We start from the raw sequence: 20,247 nt of genomic DNA, 5'->3' as shown, positions 1-20,247 counted from the left end.
CCTGAAATAATAGCTTCTGTGGCAAATGCCTTCATTCCCACCACCACCCCCCCACACCCCCCATGTCTGTTGTGTTATTATTCTATCTGAGGATTGTTAATGCTCCAGACTTCTTGATTTCCATGTAGATAAGAGAAAATGGTGTCTCAACACAACTTGCAAAGCCATGAATTTTCAACTATGATTGAACTGCACCAACTTCTATGAGCCTTAGGCAAGCAAGTGAGAATTGGCATAAGCCTATCACAGGGTTGTAGAGAAAAGGATTTATTTAAAAAACCAATGGATATCACTCAGCAATTGAATTATTATTTGCAAACTAAAGTTTACAATTCCATAGGGGTTGCAGAAGCAGAGGGACCTAGGGGTATACATACACAAATCATTGAAAGTGGCAAGGCAGGTTGAGAAAGTTGTTAATAAGGCAAACAGAATCCTAAGCTTTATAAATAGAGGCATTGAGCACAATAGCAAGGAAGAAATGTCAAACCTTCATACAAACTGGCTTGGCCTCAATTGGACTATTGTGTCCAATTCTGGATACCACGCTTCAGGAAGGACTTGAAGGTATTAGAGGTGGTGCAGATAAAAAGAATGGATCTAGGTATGAGGGACTTCAATTACGTAGATAGATTGGAGAATCTAGGGCTGTTCTCTACAGAGAAGAGATTTGATTGAGGTATTCAAAACCCTGAGGGGCCTGGACAGAGTAGATAGAGAGAAACTGTTCCCATTGGTGAAAGGGTTATGAACCAGAAGGCACAGATCTAAGGCGATTGGCAAAAGAACCAAAGGGGACATGAGGAAAAAATTTTTATCCAGCGAGTGGTTAGGATCTCGAATGCACTGCCTGTGAGTGTGCTGGACGCAGAGTCAATCCTGAACTTCAAAAGTGAATTGGATAATTATCTGAAAAGGAAAAATTTGCAGGGCTACTGGGAAAAGGCCCAAGGATAGGATTGGCTGAGCTGCTCTTTCAGAGAGCTGGTACACACACCAAGGACCGAATGACCTCCTGTGCTGTAACAATTCTATGGGCTGAATTTTGCCATTGGCGAGCAGGGGGCGGGGCCCACTTGCCAACGCATAAAATGACGTGGGATGACATCATCCCATCCCATTTAAATTTTCAGGAAGGCAGGAATCAGCTGTGCGCCCGCCGAATTGTCAATGGCCAATTGAGGCCATTGACAGGACCATTGAAACAATTAAAGGACCTGCCCGTCCAACCTTAAGGTTGGCGGACAGGCCAGGAGCCCCGGCGGCAAATAGAAAAAACATGAAACCTCATCCAGCGGCGGGATGAGGTTTCATGTAGCAATTTTATAAGTTTAATAAAAGTATAGTGTAAATTATGAACATGTCACATGAGGGGGACATGTTAGGGAATTTTTTTTTCTACTTTTCATATTTTTAGAAGTGTCAGCGACCTCCCTGAGGCTGCATTTTGCCTCAGGGAGATGTGCACTCTTTCATGTGCATGTGCGAAAGAGCGCACTCTTGCTTTTGTGGAATCCCACCACCCCGCCGCCCCCCCCCGCCCGCCGCACTTCCGCCGGGTATCACGCTGGGCGGGCCTTAATTGGCCCGCCCACGTAAAATGGTGGCGGGGCCCGCTTCTCCAGAGGGGATCAGCTCCCCGCCCGCTGGAGATTGGGTTGGACCCGCCGCCGGACAGGTAGGAAATTCTGCCCTATGATTCCAAGGCCAGAATCTTCTGGTCGGCGTGCAGGGGTGGCTCCCCATCACATAAAATGATGCACGTCAGGCGTGTGTCCCAACGTCACCATGCATCATTCAGATCTTCAGTTCGGTGGGCGCACACCGCCCACCAAACTGCCAAAGGCCTATTAAGGCCATTTAAACACCAATTAAAACAATTAACTGAGCTGCCCATCCAACCTTAAGGTTGACAGGGGGTCAGGCAAAGAGCCCAGGTGGCCTTCACATTTTTCATGAAAACTGATCCACAGGCGGGATGAGGTTTCATGAAGGTTTTTAAACTTTAATAAAAATTTTTAATAAAATTCATAGACATACCCCAGCTCATGTGACACTACCACATGAGGGGACGTGTCCTTAACTATTTTTTATTTAAATTTTTCAAATTCATACTATTGTCCCTGAGGCACCTCTGTGCCTTAATTGGCCCGCCCACGCAAAATGGTGGCCGCTCCTGCTCAGCCTCCCCGATGGGGAGAAAATTCTCTCCCATGATTCTGTTGGCATGTATGGAAGCAAGGTAGCAAACGTAAGTACAGAATACTGTATTTTAAACAATGCTAATTATCTTCAAGAGGAGCTAGAGCTAAAAATCTCTAAAAGAAAAAACAGGTAGGTATTTCTTCTGGCGTCTTTAGGAACCCAGAAACAGGAGTCAGCCATTACATCGTTTGAGCCTGTTCTGCCATTCAATGAGACCATGGCTGATCTGTAACCTAACTCCATGTACCCACCTCTGCCCCATATCCTTTAATACTTTTGACTAACAAAAATTCTATCAATCTCAGATTTAAAATTAACAACTGAGCCAGCTTCAGGTGCCATTTGTGGAAGAGAGCTACAAACTTCGACCATCCTTTAAGTGGAATTTAATACCCTTAGAGGTGAGTTTGGAGGTGAGGGGAGGGGCGTTCAATTGGGTAAAAGGGTTTGGTGTGAAGACCTCACCACCTTCCCGCCTGTGATCAATTAAGTCCAGGGCTGGAGGATTCATGGGTGGCCTTCCCACCCAGATGCCTATTGAGACTTGTAACTGAGCAATTATTGTCTGTCAGGTTTTTTTGTGGGCTCCCTGGGAAAGATTCCTTGTTCAAAGATACTCATTGACTGATAGAAAGACCCAGTATCCAGTGTGCCATTGATACCACCCCCCTGTCCTTACCACCAACCCCCTCCCTCCTCCCCCAGCCCCCACCCCATGACCCCCATTATTCACCTTTGGCATGAGTCCCGTACTGACCCAGGGAGCGTGATGGGTGCATTATCGACATCTGCCATGGCTCTCTGTGGCGATGCCAGCAATGGAGAGCTGCAGACCTCTGATTCATCAGCAGTTCTTGGGGGTGAAGGGGGGTGTGGGGTTTCCACCCCAGAGTCCTTAATCCTGGGGAAGGCTCAACACAGGTCAATTATGTGCCTGGGCACTTAATACCAGCAGGCTTTTCCAGTCCTTGTGGAATCTAGGGGACATTGTCTAAAAATTACAACCAGGCCTTTCATGAGTGAAATTAGGAAACATTCCCACAGACCAAAACATGGAATTTAATGTTTGTGACAGGGATCTCACCTGTCTCCTAGTTTCGCTCCTGAAAGGTCTGCCTCTCGGTTTTAGACTCTGCCTCCTAGTCCTAGACTCCTCCCAACCAGTGCAAATAGTTTCTCTCTGTCTACCCTATTTGTTCCCTGTAATATCTTGAAAACTTTGATCAAATTACCCCTCAACCTTCTAAATTTCAGGAGATACAACCCTGTATTATGTATTCTTTTAATTGTTTTGGAGAAAAAAAGCTTGCATCATAGATGTTTTTCTCATTTAAGTGGGTTAATAACTATTGATATTGAATGCAAGTTATGCTTCATGCAGCATTTGGTCAATAAAATGTTAATATGACTGCAGCCTAAACCATGGGATATATTATCACAACGGTGATCGTTAATGTAATTTCTACAGTACAACAGTGACTACACTTCAAAAATGTTTTTATTGGCTGAAAAACCCTTTGGGAAGTCCTGAGATAGTGAAAGGTGCTATAGAAATGCAATTTCTTTTCGATATCATTGCAATTTAAGTCACATGGTGCATTCATTTGACTTCAGGCTTTTGTTTTTGCATCTGGTAACTTATGTTTCCCCTATAATTATTTTCTTAAAAAGAGGGAAGGGATTTATCCTTTTATACATATAGTAATAATTAAAAGTAGCATTTTAATAACATACATTCAAAATAGTAATCCATATCTAGATTCACTTAACATTGATAAAATTCTTGTGTTTTGTTCCTGTAATTTAGGAACTTGCCTTTTAACCTATTGCTGTACTTTGTCAACGTGCAAGTTGTTTTCATAGGAAATGAGGAAAGAAACCATTGAAGTCAAACAGTTGTTTCTTTTTCAAAATACAGACCACATAATTGAAGAGTGTACCATTAAATGAATGTTGTTTACTATTCTTACTAGCAGCTTTCACTTCCAATCAAGATAAGCAGCAAATAAATGTTTTGGGAAAGCAAGCATGATTTTTCACCGCAGCAATGATTCCCTTAGAAAGTGGTAGTTAATCATGAGAGTTTTTTTAAACATATTTTAGATGGTAGGAAATCTCTTCAATGTTTTTTTACTTCTGCGAGGTGATGGAGTGGGATGGACTTTGCCCAGTGGAAATCAGATGCCTTAGTTATATAGCAGTGATTAGAAATTCAATGCTAAATTCTGTCTCTTTGTTCATTTTCAGCCTAGAGGTGGAGATGACAAGGTTACGTTTATTGCTCACCCCCTTCTTGCCCTGTGAAATGTGGGTGGAGCTGCTGGATTCCTGTGGTGATGGTACTCTCACGATGGTATTTGATGTACTGACAGCACCTGGCTCCACCTCACCTTTACCTCCCTAAATCCATTTGCAATGGAATTGTGTTGCTGCACTGCTTGCCCAGTCCTGGATGAGTTGACGTCTCTGCCAATTAAATATAGGGAAGACAGGAGCTATTGTCTTCAGCCCTGTCACAAATTCCAGACCCTAGCATCTCATTCACCCCACTGTCTCAGGCTAAAGCAAACAATTCCCCTACATCAGCATTCTATTTCACCCCAAACCCAGCATCTGGCCACATAACTTCCCCATTTCCCCTCCAAGATGGCCTACTTCCTCTTCTGTAATATCACTTCTCCCTCAGCCCTTCTGCTGCTTGCAATCTCATCCATATTTTTATTACCTCCAAGGTTGAATATTCCAATGTTCTGCTCATCAATGCTCCATTTTCCATCTCCATTAACTTGAAATCATCTAAACCTCTGTTGCCAGCATGCTAAATTGCACCGAGCTCCATTCACCCATTACCAATGTGTCCACTGCTTCCTACATTAGTTCCCAGTTAAAATTCTCAACCGCATGTTAAATCCCTTCATGGCCTTGACCTTCACTATCTATCTAATTTCATCCCACTCTACAGCCCACTGAGATCTCTGCATTCCTCCAACTCTAACCCCTTGTCCCTCCCCCACTTCTAACACCCCAACTATCATGGCCATGCCTTTATCTGGCTTTGCGCTAAGGTCTGGAATCACCTCCCTATCTCTCTCTCTCTCCATCTCTTTCTCCTTCCTTAATACCCTCTTTGAAACTTATCTCTTTAACCATGTTTTTTTGTTACCTGCCCTAATCTTTCCTTCTTTGGTTCAGTATCAGTTACTTCCTGATTCTGCTCCTTTGAAATCTTCTGGGACATTTTACTTTGCAAAGGCACAATATAAATGCAAGTTATTGTTGTGGTGGATTGAGAATGCTAGAATACTGGCCCAGTGATGATGAAAGAATAGCAATAGATTCAAGTTTGTGCATTGGAGGGAAACTTAGTGTTCCCACAGAGTTGTTGCTCTTGCCCTTCTCCATAGTTCAGCTTACAGGGGAAGGAGGTGCTTTTGAAGTAATCTTGGCAAGATTCTGCTGTGTATCCTGTAGCTCACACATACTGCAGTCACGGTCACCAGTGAAAGGGATGGAGGTTTCTTCCCAGTGTCGGTGCGCAAAACCATGTGGTCTTCTGTCATCTGGATGGTGTCAGGTTCCTTGAATGTTATGGCTGTACCCCAGCACATGATGGGTAAGCATCCATCACATTCCTGCCTTGAGCTTTCTGGATTGTGAACAGCCCTTGAAGGGTCAGGAGATGAGCCATTTGTTACAGTGTATCCAGCCTCTCACTTTAGGAACCATAATTTTCCTGTGACTGGTCTGCTCGGTCAAGATGCTGCATGTTTTTTTTTATTCATTCATGGGATGTGGGCATTGCTGACTGGGCCAGCATTTATTGCCCAGCCCCAATTGCCCTTGAGAAGGTGGGAATGTACTGCTCTCTTGACTGGAGTCCAGTTGGCGTGGGTACATCGACAGTGCTGCTAGGAAGGGAGTTAAAGATTTTTGACCCAGCAACTGTGAAGGAACAGTGATATATTTCCAAATCAGGATGGTGTGTGGCTTGGAGGGGAACTTGCAGGTGGTGGTGTTCCCTTTTTTTTGATGCCCTTGTCCTTTTAGATGGTAGAGGCTGCAGGTTTGGAAGGTGAACTCTTTCACCAGAAAGGTGAGTTGCTGCAGTGCATCTTGTAGATGGTACACACTGCTGCCACAGTGCATCGGTGATGGAGAGAATGAATATTTAAGGTGTGGATAGGGCGCCAATCAAGTGGGCTGCCATGTCCTGGACCGTGTTGAGCTTCTTGAGTGTCATTGCCCTTGAGCTGCACTCATCCAGACAAGTGGAGGATATTCCAACATACTCCTGACTCGTGCCTTGTAGATTGTGAACAGGCTTTGGAGAATCAGGTGAGTTACTCGTCTCAGGATTCCCAGCCTCTGACCTTCTCTTGTAACTACAGCTTTTATATGGCTAGTCCAGTTCAGTTTCTGGTCAATGGTAACCCCCAGGATGTTGTTGATGGGGGATTCAGTGATGGTAATGCCATTGGATGTCAAGGGGCAATGGTTAGATTCTCTCTTGTTGGAGGTGGTCATTGTCTGGCACTTGTGTGGTGCACTTGGCACTTATCAGCCCAAGCTTGAATATTGTCCAGTTCCTGCTGCATATGGACACATTCCTATGCTACACAGTGCCATGTGTTAATACATGTGTTAACAATCTAGTGTGCTTTCCTTTTATTTTGACTGTTTTGGACTTTTTACATAGTTATGGCCAATTAAAATATTTTATTAATGGATTTTGTCATTGCCATTCAACAACAGAGATGTAGGTTTTATAATTCTCTCCCTCAAAAAAAGACAACTGAATGTAAGGTATGAATCAAATTGCTATTGAGCACATTTAGTGTTTGTATTGTTTTATGTGTGTGTGACGCGTGGTCATGTTATAATATATAATGAATGTCAGGATCCTCTGTAATCAGTTGTAGATTATCTCACTGTAAACCTGCAATAATGGCATTACAAATACCTTTGTTGTTCTTCCATAAACATCGTACTATTGTGAGCTACTTGCAGCTGCTAATTTACTGTAGAAACTCGGTGAGGTCTTTAAAGAACTTGATACTTCAAAAGAGTGTTCCAATTTCACTGCAGCTTCTTCCCAGCTTCCTTTTCTCACTGCTTTTGGCAACAGAGAAATATTTGCATCAACCAGTGGTACAATAGCTAAACATTAAGAATAAAACTGCTACTGACAGCTGCATGCAGCTTCCTTGCTTTATGTTCCCTCCAGATATAGAACTTCAGCCAAAAATAGCAATATTTACACAATTAGCAATATAAATTAATGGTACAGCATGAATTATAAATAGTAACATTGAAAGAGGGGCACAATTTGAAAGCTAAGGTTCAGTCCTGAGTTTCAGATGACATTCATAATAATTTGAGCTTCACTCTTACTGTTACATCACTATACCTCCTTGATTATATTACAATTTTAATATTATACCTGGCTAAACATTATGCTGAATAACATCAAAATGCAATAACTTTTAGCGATGAATATCTCAAACTTCTGTTTCTATCCTTGGTTATCATTTTAAATGTATTTTTTTATTTTGCTTCAGAATCTCATTTCCAAATGATTTGGTAATGCATAAGCATCTGTGAGACTTCATAGTTGATCATATGTAACTTATTGCATGAGCAAAGTATACTGAAGGAATTTTTTTTTATCACAATGAACACTTCTATTCCTACCCCATCACATTAGATTCAACAGCATGAACAGCTGATGTTTTGCACGTTAGAGGTTGAAATTGAATTCAGATTTTTGGACTATCTATTTCGTTGGATGCAGTGACATGAATGTGTTCCCTGAAATGAAAGGTACAAGTTTAATGGATCAAATTTTCTTTCCACATGCAAGGAGCAATTCTAACCAACATTTTCACATTCTCAAAATTTGTTTCTAAATTGTATTTTTAAAAATATGAGGAAAGATTGGAATTTTGATGTCATTGATTATTTTGATTATAACTTGTTAATTTTTTTAAAATTCAGCAAACATAGCAAATCAAAATAACGCAAAGTGATTTTCTAGAACAGATTTTATTGCTATACAGTACAACAGTGACTAGGATAGGCAGTGATTTTATTTTGTATTTTACCAGACTTCTTTTAAATGTAATATCTTGTCAGTGTTATATTCAGTATTTCATTTGATGAAAATGAACCATCAATTGAACACTTCTAGTACAAATAAAATATTTTAACCATTTATGAAAATCCCAATTCTTCTTCTAAAACAGGGCAAAGGAAAAACTTTGAAACTCTGAACTCCATGCCACATTTTAATACTTATAAATGTCAGTGACAACAGTTTAACATCTTGGTTGATTGACAGCACAATTCAAGGAATTAATTTCCCCGTTTTCCTTATGATATCTTGCTGTGCATTTGAAATGTCTTCTGCAGATTTCAGAGCAAAAATGTTGGTAAATATTTATCTTTGTTTACAAATGATTTTGATGACCTCCATCTGAATATTTTAACTTCAAACATCTCAGCTTTCAGGATTCAATTAAATTGTGACAGTTTTAATGATTGTATTTAGTAAGAGTGGGGGAAAGAATGCATTTAAGAAAGTGAATATTCAACATGCAATCGCTGTATGTACATATAATGTATTTAAGTATGTAAATATATGTGTACAATTGTTCATTTGTGAAAACTTCTAATTTTGCACATTCCGAAACCAATTATTTTAACAAAATACAAATAAACTCGTTTGACATTAAACATATAATATGTTGCTTATGTGTATATAATGATTTTCCGAAGACATTAGATATGTAAAAATTTTATACTGAACAAATTCACAATTCGTTATAAATTAGTCTCGATTTCTTTATTACTGACTCTGGTCCAATTACTGGTGGAATTGAAGATGCCATTAGCTTCAGATTACAATATAATCTATTCAACATTTCATAGCCAGCGATATTCCAAAGCTCTCGTTTTCTTTCCGCCCAGAAGTTAAAGGGATTGAACAAAACCTATCTCAACCATTTCCATTTTGGCCAACTTAGTTATACTTGTCATTAAAGATTCTCCGGACTCCTAACAAAATCCTTCCAAATACCATGTACATTTCAGAATAAAAGTGGTGTTTAGGTTGCTGTAAAATAGTTTCTCCCATTCATGTTTTCTGGAGAATAGAAACGCTTTTGTTCTTCACAATATTTCACACTAATAAATTCATTTGGAGAAACTGAAGCTACAAGCTTTTTACAAATGTAAAAAGATTGAGAGATTAGGTTACTGAAATAGATCCCACTTCTAATACATTCACATGCAAAGATAATGGTTAAAAAAATGAATTCCCGAGTCCGTAAAACTTTATTAATGTGGGATAAGGTTTGAATAAGATTTTTTAGCCTTCGGTGGAAACGTATTTAGACAGACGGACTTTTGTGGGGAGAAGGGATCGGAGGAAGATATTGGAGAGTCCTTCTTTAGCTTTGTGTGCTCAGGAAATTGTTACTCAATCTTTTCAGATTGTGACCAACCGAATAACTTTTGACTGTCTAGCTAATATCCGACTGAAATGGATGGGACGGGACGTTACAGGTCGATGAACAATTGCAGTCGGTGCGGGGGGTGGGGGGGCGGCTATGGAGGACCGCACCCTTCTATCGAAGTGACTGGTGGAGGTCAGAAAGTGCGCAGATGTGGCCGGAATTTTACGGCCCCGTCGCGGCGGGGTCGGGGGTCGCAAAATGCGGCGAGTCATTCTAAACTCCATTCACTTCGGCGGGACTGTAAAATTCCGTCCACAGTGCCTAGAACTCAGAAGGATGTTAAAATGAATGTATTGCCTATGTACGTACAAGAGCCGAAACCCGTATTCCTCATCTAACTGGGACCTACCTATCAAATATGATGTCAATTAAACAGGAGGGGGAAACGCTAAAAAAGTAATGTTTTATATGTTAGCAATGTATGGGAAGAAGCATAGGAGAGATAAACACTTCGAAATATAGAAAGTAATTATCATTATCAATGATTTCCCTCAAACATCCCCAGGTATTTGGAAGATAAAAGTATACGAATAATTTTTTGCAAACCGGTTATTATGTTCCGCGAATGTATTTCAGTGATGCAAACTCCAATACTTTTAAATTAACGTCAATCATGAAAATAATTGCTTAATTTAGACTTCCAATTATTCTTTGATCTATAATACTTCAGAAACGCGTCAATTAATTAATTTAAAAGATTACAGATTAATGCACCGTTTACAATGAATCCCTGCTTGGCAGCGATACCTGTGCAAAACATGAAAGCGGAGAAACTCGGCAGAAACAAGAAAAAGGGGGTGGGTGGGTGGGAAATAATGTCTTTATTATATAGGGACCAATATTTACAGCAGCTGTTGAAACAAACTGATAATCGTTCCTCAGTAATTTATGTATGATTAAACGCCCTAGTATATATTTATAATTCAAGGAGTGGACACGCATTAAAATATGCACTTAGTGGCAAATAAATCGCATTAATATCGATAGGTGAAAACAGGTTATTTTAACAGAAGTTATAAGCGGAAAGCAAATTAAATTTAAACTGTCAGTGTTTTGATACTAGGTTTTAGTTTCTATCTTTTGTAGAATGTGCCTGGGCTCGAGTTGTTATTATTATTTAACTCAGAAAGTGGCCGTTCTGTTTCGGCGCACTTTTTAATGTTTTATTTTGAACGGTTGTAACCACGGCGTCTTTAGTAGACACGGCGAGGAGCGCAGAGGGATTCAGAAAGCGGCCGTTGTGATCAATGAACGTGATGGTTCGAGTTTTCCAACTCCCCCAGAGCGCTGCTCCTTCCGCAAATAAGCGGAGCCGAATCCCGCTCTAATCCATTCAGTGGTGAAGTGAGTTGGAAAACGGGAACAGAATGTACAATTTGGTCATTTCGGTTCGATTGGAAGGGAAAAAAAAAAGTCCTGGGACTCGCGTGAGATTCTGTGAACACAAAAATTTCTGGGTTTAACCACAATCGCATTAAACTTAACTAAACAGGTGCGAAGGACGCCACATGGAGGACGGTAACGACCCTATTGTCAGTTTTTGTTTTAAACATATCTTTTGTGCCTTTCAATTATTTGGGTTTGTCGGGGCTGCTGCTGCTGCTGTGCCAATGTCCTGTAGACGGCGCAAGAGATTCAGCCTGAGTCTGATCAGGAGGGGACTGAGTCAGACCAGAGATCGGGCAACCCTTCCATTCCCTTTCACCGTTTGTAACTGGTCCTTCTGTACAATTTGCCACCGGGGTCCCCTCCTTCGATAATCTTCCAACGGCTTTCCCTCAGTCTCAAACCAAATATCCTGAGGCCGTGTCGAGTTGTGCACCATTTAATTCCTTCCATTGTCGGGAAATTCGGTCCAAACCTTAAGTTACCCACGGTTACTGTGAGACATTGAACAAAAATATGTTCTAGGGAGGAAAACTAAGGACAACACATTGGCCTGATACCTTACCTGAAAGGAGCTTTTAAAAAAAAAGTCATTGCCTGCAGGAATGTTCCCCAAAGTGTGAGACATAAGTAATGTGCAGGGGTGCAGCACTTTAACATGTTACAAGTTAAAATATTACAATAGATGGCGATAACTTCGAATCTGTTAAGGGGGTTTGTAAAGATGAAAGCGTGCGATATATATTTTACAATACTGGATATATCGCCGACTAATTATCTTGCTTAAAACAATTTTCACCAACATATCTGCCCTGGGCTTCCGGAATTTCTATCCGGCAATATTTATGGTTACTTTGCAAATAAAACAGGAGTTTCAGCAATAAAATTCTGACTGTGCGCCCAAACATATAGTGAACCTCAACCCCGTCCAAATGTCACTTAATTACAATCACAATATGACTTTCTGGGAATAAATTAAAGCAGAGCTTGGCTCTGAAGAGCGACTCACAGCTTGGGACACGCAATCCTGGTTAAGTTGTTAACACTTGATTTTTTTTCTCAAAATACAGAAGTTTTTGTTTTAATTCCTTGATTGCGCCGTCTTGATTTTTTATATATATATGGAAAAAAAATGATACGGCCAGAGAGCGGCGGATCTATATGCTGGGTTTTCCGACTTTTCCTTGGGATCATGCATGTACGGAGAATTCCTTAGGAAGTTCAGTCCAGTATTCCAGAAAGTATTTAGACTGAGGTTGTGAAAATGTCCTGCCTTGTAACCTAGGTTGACCTCTGGATGACACAAGGACTGGACAAGGCAGCCCTCTGTTTAAAAAGACATTTCACCCCCAACCCACCTCCCCACCAACCCCACCCCCCGCATTCCCATGTATCGTCCCTCCAGCCATCAACAGATAGAAAGCCTAAACACTCAACAAACTCTTTAAAATCTTCCAAATAGCAAATGACGAGAAGTTTCTTCAAAGTCGCGTTCACACTAAAAAGGAATGTGGGTGAGCTCGTCAACATACGTGACAACCCATGTGTGAGGCGGGTCACTGTCAGGTTATCTAGCTGAACATCTATAGCGAATCTAACTTTGTGACAATGTTCAAAGGACAGGGGTTTTTTGATAACTGTAAATTGAAGTTACAATTAAGTCACTCCGCTTTAAACACGAGCAGGGACACAGCGCATCTTTAAGAACATTTTAGCTCTGGCCAGGAAGGCTGAGATGTCCAGCACTACCCCGAGCAGTGGCCGCACTACCTCCTGAACTAATGACCTTGATCAACTTCACACGCTTCTCTCTTTCGCTCTCCTCCCTCTCTCTCTCTCCTTTTCCCTCCGAATTGTTGACTTTAGCCTTCCCCTCGACTGCCACCAATGTTCGCGGGGTTTGGCCGGCTTCAGGGAACCTGAGTGAAAAATCAGACAGGGGCGAGTGTATCGAGTGGCGAATGGGCGTTTGGCCCCGGGCGATACTGTGCTCTCTTCGGTGTGAGAACGCCACCCCCCCCCCCCCCCCCCACCCAGTGTGAGCATGCAGGAATCAAGCTGAGCTTGAATACATCAGCTCAACCAAACTCCAATGCACCGAAGACAGAGAAAAAAAACTTAATACTCAACCATACGGTATGTGGGTTTCAATCGCCAAAAAAACAGCATGTGGCGGCGATTACTAAATAAATCCTAGGTTTTCACGACTATTCCTGGATTTATATCCCAAGTTTTCCATGATTGAATGATCGGTTCCATCTTGACTTTCTTTTGTAAAATGTATGTACTCTGCAGAAAACATGATCTTAAAAAGCCACGTTTTTAAATTTCACAGATATTAAGAAAAATAAGTCGTCTTTAGAGTGTTCGCGCACAAACACACAAAAATATATATACAGTAAAAATATAATGTGCGTAAGTAGATAAAGAGAGGTAGATAAGTAGATAAAGAGATCAAACCACTATTAACTGCTAAATGGTGAAATGACTGTTACATGTTCTAAATGTGTATTCTGCAGTTACTCTGTTATACACTCTGTACAACTTAACAAAAATATCTTGATATTCTCAAACTACGCTAGATCGAAAAGAGAAATTAGATTGAAACGTGTTCCTTAATAGTCAGCGCACCTCCTAACCGTGGTTTAATCCGGTGGGTTATATTCAGTTGTTGCATGGATAAATGAAGTCGTGTTTTAATCAAGGCGCAGCCCAGTTTTTAAGATCTCCTATTTACTCTAATGTCGAGGAATTTATTTTTTTAAAGTGGTGTTACGACTAACGCGTCAGAAGTTTGTGGATTTTGATCTGGCGTATTGTGTATAACTGTGATGGAACGCCTTGACATTTAAATCACATATCTTGTTGATAGAACTTATTTTTATTTCGACCCTTTTCATGGACGTTAGTTGCTGTCCCCGTGTAATGCTTTAATGAGTAATGTATTGTAATTGCCGGTGAGATCAGAACCCGTTCTCCTCCGCGTGTTCTAACTGTAATAACTGTTTACTAACTGTAAAAATCGTATCCAGATGAGGTTTGAGTAAACAAATTCATATCATTTAACGTTACCCTGTAAAAGTAGATAATTACCCATTTCTGGGGGAGGGGTGAACTAGACTAGCCATTCACTACTCAAATGGGATTTTTGGTGACTTTTGCAGTCTAAATGTACCGTTTTGAGATATTTCATTTCCAATCAACTACATTAGTCTCGTAAGAGCTGCAAAAAAATATTTTCTTACCTGAGACACTCGATTTCTTTAATACGTGTGGGCGCTCGGGTTGAATCATTTTCCGAACGAACGCAGGATTCCACCAGGACTGTGTAGATGGCACCTTATCTCAGGGATTATTTGATTATTTTTTTTTACCCTGAAGAAATGGTGCGTGTTTCTGATTTTCTGTTTCTAACTCAATAGAAGCCACCACTTGCACATTTCATTGTCTCAGAGTGAATTGTTTGCACGCGAGGCATTTAGATGTAATTTTTATGGCAATTTAAGTCTTGCAAATTTCTCGGCAACTTTTGACTATGGACTTTCGGTCTGATGAATGGACATTGTTTTATTTCATGTGGGCTTCCTCCCCCCCTCCCCTCGTCACCCCAACCAAGAGTTTAAAAGCCATGTTTAAAAAGCACTCTAGGTTAAACAACCAGATGTAACACTTTCAGATAACAAAACAAAACATCCCTTTTTTACAGAATAAAGTTATTCTAATGGATATAGCGAGGAGGGGGGTTGGATCACAAGAGCTGGAGAGGGATTTTTTTGGACAGAACTAAAGCTGGTAGCAGTCAGTCAGTGCTGCTTTGTGCACCCGCCTCCGTCCATCAATTTAAGCCAATCCCTTTGGCTACCGAAGCATCCTTCGATAATTGATCACTGGAAAAGCCTATCATGTTGTGGTGTTCCCACGGTACGCTTTGATTGGACGTTGGCTCCATCTCCAGTGCCCACAGAGCTCCGGGCTAGCTCATTCTCCCTGTAAAACAGGGGGTGGGGAGAGAGAGAGAGAGAAAGAACAGAGAAATGCAAACAATGAGTAACCACAACTTGTACATCAAGCCGTGCATCTGAGGGAACACCTTGGTAAAGTAGGCACGTAGCAACACCAGGAACGGGATGGACGCGAAATTGTTGATTTTATTTTGAAAGTTAGGCGTAACAGTTCGCGAATGGAAGGTGACAACAGAGGGAACATGCATTAAACCAATAGATTTGGGCAATTGGACAGGCAATCTTTAAAGACCGGAGTAACCCCAGCAGAGATTGTCTTGAAGCAGCTCGCGAAACAATGACACAGAGGATTATGCATAAACATAGGATAGAATATCATTTCATAATGTATCAATATTATATCATATATAATATTGAAGAGAGACCTGTACAAACCAAACAGCGTGAATGACAAAGTTAGATGTAATTTAAAGCGAACAAGTCTGGCCACATTTATTTAGCGAACAATATTGCTTCAATGCTCGGTAAATCAAAGCATTTCACTAGTAGTTTACACATTCAGATGAGTTAACTAGGAAGAAGTGTCAAGACACCAACTCAAAACTGGTTTCGTCATTTGTCCACAATTTGCCAGCAATTCAGTGTGATTGGATCAAATGACAAAGCGATTGTTTCGATTTTTGTTTAGAAAGTTATCGATGCAAAGAAACAGGGGCGGGACAGGACGCACAATTGTTGAAAACCAACTCTGTCCTGGTAGAATCCAGGAACTCGCTGAAAAAAAATGTAATGCAATGGCACCTTTTCCTAATTTAAAGTGTGGGGGGGGACTGGGAAAAGATGTAAAATGTGCGGCTTGTAGGCGGGTGTGAGGAATCTTTAGCTGCCGCTTGGTGTGGGTTTTTTTTTTGCATTGCATTTGCCGAGGTCCCTATCTGCAGCTCTCTCTTCCCCCACCCCTCCTGTGTGTGTGAGATGAGGTAGTCCGGTGCGCCCTGTGTAAGACGCGACCTGTTATGGCCACCACTGCTTCCGGGTTCCAGCATTCTCTCCAAATCCACCTCTGGCTCCGCAACGCTGGGGCAGCGGCATCGGGCCCTTTAAAGAGAGCTCCAAACTCCGGAGAGAGTGAGAATACCCCCCACCCCGCCCCCCCCACCCTACTCTCCCCTCAATCCCCCCCATCTCCCCCCCCCCCCCCCACCCCACAACACCCCCCGCCCCCCACCACCACCGCCCGCCGCACAGACTCTCTGAGGCACAAGGCGCTTCGCAGCCTCAGTGTACAGAGCAAAGCGACCGGGAGCCCGGGTGCTGCGGGCACATCTCGCTGCCATCGCTAAGGTGTAACCCCCACCCCCTACCCACCTCCCCCCCTCCGACCAGTGGAAGTGCACAACGGATCATCATTCATTCACTACCTTGACAACCTTGCCTTGATTGACAGCCAGAGTGGCAGAAAGCCATGAGACTCGGCAGTTTTGTTTGAGGGGCGCTTTTTTCTGGCTTTTGGGGGAACGAGATCCTCCATCCGCCCAGGTGCCGTGTGCTGGTGAAAAATAATATTTATATATTGGTATATATAGTTTCGCTGATCAGAAATATTTCCCCCCCGAGTGTATCCAAGTAGAGCCGAAGACTCTGGGTTAGATCATCCGCAGAAGGGACTAACAGGGATCTTGAGCTGCCTCTGGACTGGCGTGTTTATTTCTTTTTGATACTGGCCCTATAGAGACTCCAGCAGAAGCTGCTACACAGAGGAGGGTTCGAGACAGGCCGATGGCGCAGAGGGTGAGTCTGCCTAATCAGTGTAGCTCCTGAAGCAACTGCCAAACGCGGTACAAGTGGATTACAGGCTGCTTCGGGCGGCGCGGTACTGACTGAAAACTTTTCACATTTTTTTTTCGCCCCTGTTCTGTCAAGAACTTTGGATTTGAAGTTGCATGGTGCGTTTCGGGTGCTTTAACTTTGTTTACATGCTGATTTCCCCGTCCTCACCATTTTTGTTCTGTTTCTCTCTCCCTCTTTCTCTCTCTCTCTCTCCCTCCCTGTATTATACAGTATGATGAAATCTCACATTACGGGGGTATGGATGGAGTAGGGATACCGACTACAATGTATGGTGACCCTCACGCCCCCAGGTCTATGCAGCCTGTCCACCACCTCAATCACGGGCCGCCGTTACACAGTCACCAATACCCGCACACAAACCACGCTAATACCATGCCGCCGAGCATGGGATCCTCTGTAAACGATGCATTAAAGAGAGATAAAGATTCCATTTACGGGTGGGTAGCTGGCACATTTTACCATTGTTCTTAAAATTATTTCTGAGCTGTGACAGAGACCTACTGTGTGACATGTTGGATTTTTTAAAAAAAATTAAGAAAAGTAAAACTTTCATTTAACATGTGGATCACAGGGTCTTTTGAATGTACATTTTGTGGAAGAAATTTAGATTCGAGATTTTCGAATAACTTGTGTCAGTTTAATTTCATTTGCAATTGTAAATAATAAAATGACTCATCTCTGATGATATTGATGGATATTTTGGTAAATGTATTTTTTTGGCTGTAAGCTTTCAAAAAATTTGGCGTCCAAAATGGCTGCTTAAATGTTCCTTCTGGGCCATTTTACTACCAAATTCTCGCTTATTTTGCGTGTCTTGATCGTTACACTTAGAGACTACTGTTAAGATTTTCAGTGATTAGAAAGGATCGCGGCGTCTGTCCAGTAACTAATTTTGGCACAATTTACGACTGTAATTTATGTAAAGCCAGAAATCAACAAGTACTTTTGGGAGAAGTTCTACTGTGTCGTCTTGGTTATTCTACTAGTCACTTACAAGAGAAAAGAGAATCTCTTTTTGTATTGTTTTTGACATTCAATCCTCTCTTGCAGACATCCGCTGTTTCCCCTTTTAGCACTGATTTTTGAGAAATGTGAATTAGCAACTTGCACTCCTCGAGAACCGGGGGTAGCGGGCGGTGATGTCTGTTCTTCCGAGTCTTTCAATGAAGATATAGCAGTGTTCGCTAAGCAGGTCAGCCAACACACATGTCCACTTCAATCTTCAAACCTTTTCTTTTTTTTAAAAAAAACACCAATAATTTAGGCAGCTAAACTCACGTTTCCCCTGGTCTGCAGCATGTCTTATGCAAACTTACAGGCAAACACAGCAAAACTGTTGCACGGGGGGTTGGGGGGGGGGTGGGGGGTAAAGATGTAATAGGATTAACAATGGCAAATTGAACGGTCTCAGAGTGTTTGCCCCGAATCAAGGAGTGAAATGGACAATTGTACAAACCGATAATAATCAGAGCATTTTTGCGTATCAAGTTACTGCTGGCCAGAGGAAACATAGTCGATTTAGCTTTATTGTAAAGGAAACGTTGTTCATCAGAAGTTGTTAATATCTTAAAAGTGTTCCTGAGAAATATGGTAACTTACTTTCTATTCCATCAAATACATGTTTTAATCCGAATGCTAGGTAAACCAATCTGATCTTTTACGTCGCTTCTGTGTGATATTAAAGTGCATTAGGGATTTTGAAAGTTTGGAAATGTATTTGAATGCATCGATTATGACTAATGCCAGCATTTGGAGCAGGGGGAGTCACAATGTTATTATCTTCTCACTTTAGATTCGAGCAGAGAAACCTCTTTTTTCCTCAAATCCTGAACTGGATAATTTGGTAAGCCTGGTGGTTTATATAGAGGAAAGGAGATGCGGAGAAACTTGTGAACGCGTTCTTATTAATCCAAACAATATATCTATATATATATATATATATGTGTGTATATGTATATATATATATATATATATATATATAAGCAAAATCCACATGTCTCCCTGGAGATAATTCCGACATGCACGGTGATGGTTTTCAGTTTAATAGTCCCCATGCTTTTGAGAGTCAGTAAACAAGGATAATGATCGTTACAATCCATTGCAAATCTGCGCTTTTGATTTTATGATAGCTTTGGCTGTCACCAATGATAACCATCGCGCGTACTTATTGTAAGGCTGTCACTCCATTTAAGATGATGTGTGATTTTTATTTATTTAATTTTTGCTTTGGGTTTATGACTGTTTCTACTGAAATCTTGAGTTGCGGCGACTGTTGACGAAGGCTACATCACCCCTCACGTTAAGACCCGAAGCCCAGTCATACAAATCGTCATTGACTGGGGGCCTCACCTCCAGAATTTAAAGAGCCGCTTTTAAAACCGAGAGTTCCCCCGACCCCAACCACCACCACCTCCCCCCACCCCCCCCCCCCTCCCCACCACCCCGGGCTCCCAACTGATTTCATTCTACTATTAGAAAAGAAATATAAAGTTTGCATAATTTCTCGGAGGCTGCAAGTGGGGGTGTGAGTGTTGGTTGCTCGGGAATGCATATGATTGTGTTCTCTGCCAGCCCTGTGTATGTTCAGTGTAAACTTCTGACGTTAATTTTAGTATATCGGTAGCATGGAAAATGGGGCTGCACTGATTATATTTTACTGCTTTTATAGCACATCCAACTGCTGTGCGCTCCCTCCCCCAACTACCATTCGCCCCCACCCCCCCCTCCCACTGCCACACACAGATGTTAGGAATATTAAAGGTTTTATCATTACAACTAAGAGGAGCAAGGAGCATAATAAGAACATTTTTGTATGTTCTGGGTGCTAATAGATGTTTACACCTTTCCTTTCAGATGATTCAAGCCATACAAGTATTAAGGTTTCACCTTTTGGAATTAGAGAAGGTAATTTTCATGTTCCTCTGTCTTTTAAACTGTGTTATACGGTCGTTCTTGGTGCGAGTACATTTGAATGAATGTCTTAGTTTCGGGTGTCTTGTAATTAGTGTCAGAGCCAATCCTGGCGCACATTTCTCTTGCTGTTTAATTACAATTTCTGCCACTAAAACCCCGACCACAAACCCCCCAACGTTTTGTTCATTTTAAGCTCGCGGTGGGATTTAATTTTGATCATGTTTTTAACATAAATCCCCCCTTTTTCCTATTGAGACTAAACATTTTAAATAGTCCAAAGATGTAAACAATCTGCCGATTATGACTAATTAGATGGGAAATCATAATATTTTGTCCCATTAGTCCGCGGGGATTATTTTAATGAAATATAAAGGACAAACCGTGCTTTTTTAGAGAGGAGATCACAGCTGTGTGAC

At 41.5% G+C, this 20,247-nt stretch overlaps 1 protein-coding gene and 1 long non-coding RNA gene across 10 annotated transcripts in view; one reads left to right on the top strand and one right to left on the bottom strand.

Moving 5' to 3' along the window:
• LOC121291540 overlaps window positions 1-14,878 on the bottom strand; it is a 96,313-nt gene extending 81,435 nt beyond the window's left edge. Inside the window, exons 1-2 of one of the 2 annotated variants that reach the window (XR_005946025.1) lie at window positions 14,351-14,878; window positions 7,166-7,317 (exon numbers count right to left, since the gene is read on the bottom strand). This is a non-coding gene — a long non-coding RNA (uncharacterized LOC121291540). The remainder of the gene's footprint in view (window positions 1-7,165; window positions 7,318-14,350) is intronic. The other variant, XR_005946026.1, reaches the window with a different exon arrangement.
• The window catches only part of meis1a (Meis homeobox 1 a), a 223,435-nt gene continuing 214,407 nt past the window's right edge, over window positions 11,220-20,247 (top strand). For 4 of the 8 annotated variants that reach the window (XM_041212845.1, XM_041212817.1, XM_041212872.1 and 1 more), the window contains exons 1-5: window positions 11,220-11,251; window positions 17,129-17,355; window positions 17,969-18,110; window positions 18,711-18,761; window positions 19,772-19,822. In XM_041212845.1, coding sequence (XP_041068779.1) covers window positions 11,228-11,251; window positions 17,129-17,355; window positions 17,969-18,110; window positions 18,711-18,761; window positions 19,772-19,822 — 495 coding nt within the window. In that variant the 5' untranslated portion in view covers window positions 11,220-11,227. Of the gene's footprint in view, window positions 11,252-16,300; window positions 16,859-17,128; window positions 17,356-17,968; window positions 18,111-18,710; window positions 18,762-19,771; window positions 19,823-20,247 lie in introns of those variants that run through there. The other 4 variants (XM_041212855.1, XM_041212826.1, XM_041212880.1 and 1 more) reach the window with 2 other exon arrangements.

The sequence above is a fragment of the Carcharodon carcharias genome, chromosome 2 (genome assembly GCF_017639515.1).
Source record: "Carcharodon carcharias isolate sCarCar2 chromosome 2, sCarCar2.pri, whole genome shotgun sequence".
Classification (NCBI taxonomy): Eukaryota; Metazoa; Chordata; class Chondrichthyes; order Lamniformes; family Lamnidae; genus Carcharodon; species Carcharodon carcharias.
This window is presented reverse-complemented; position numbering and strand designations above follow the sequence as displayed.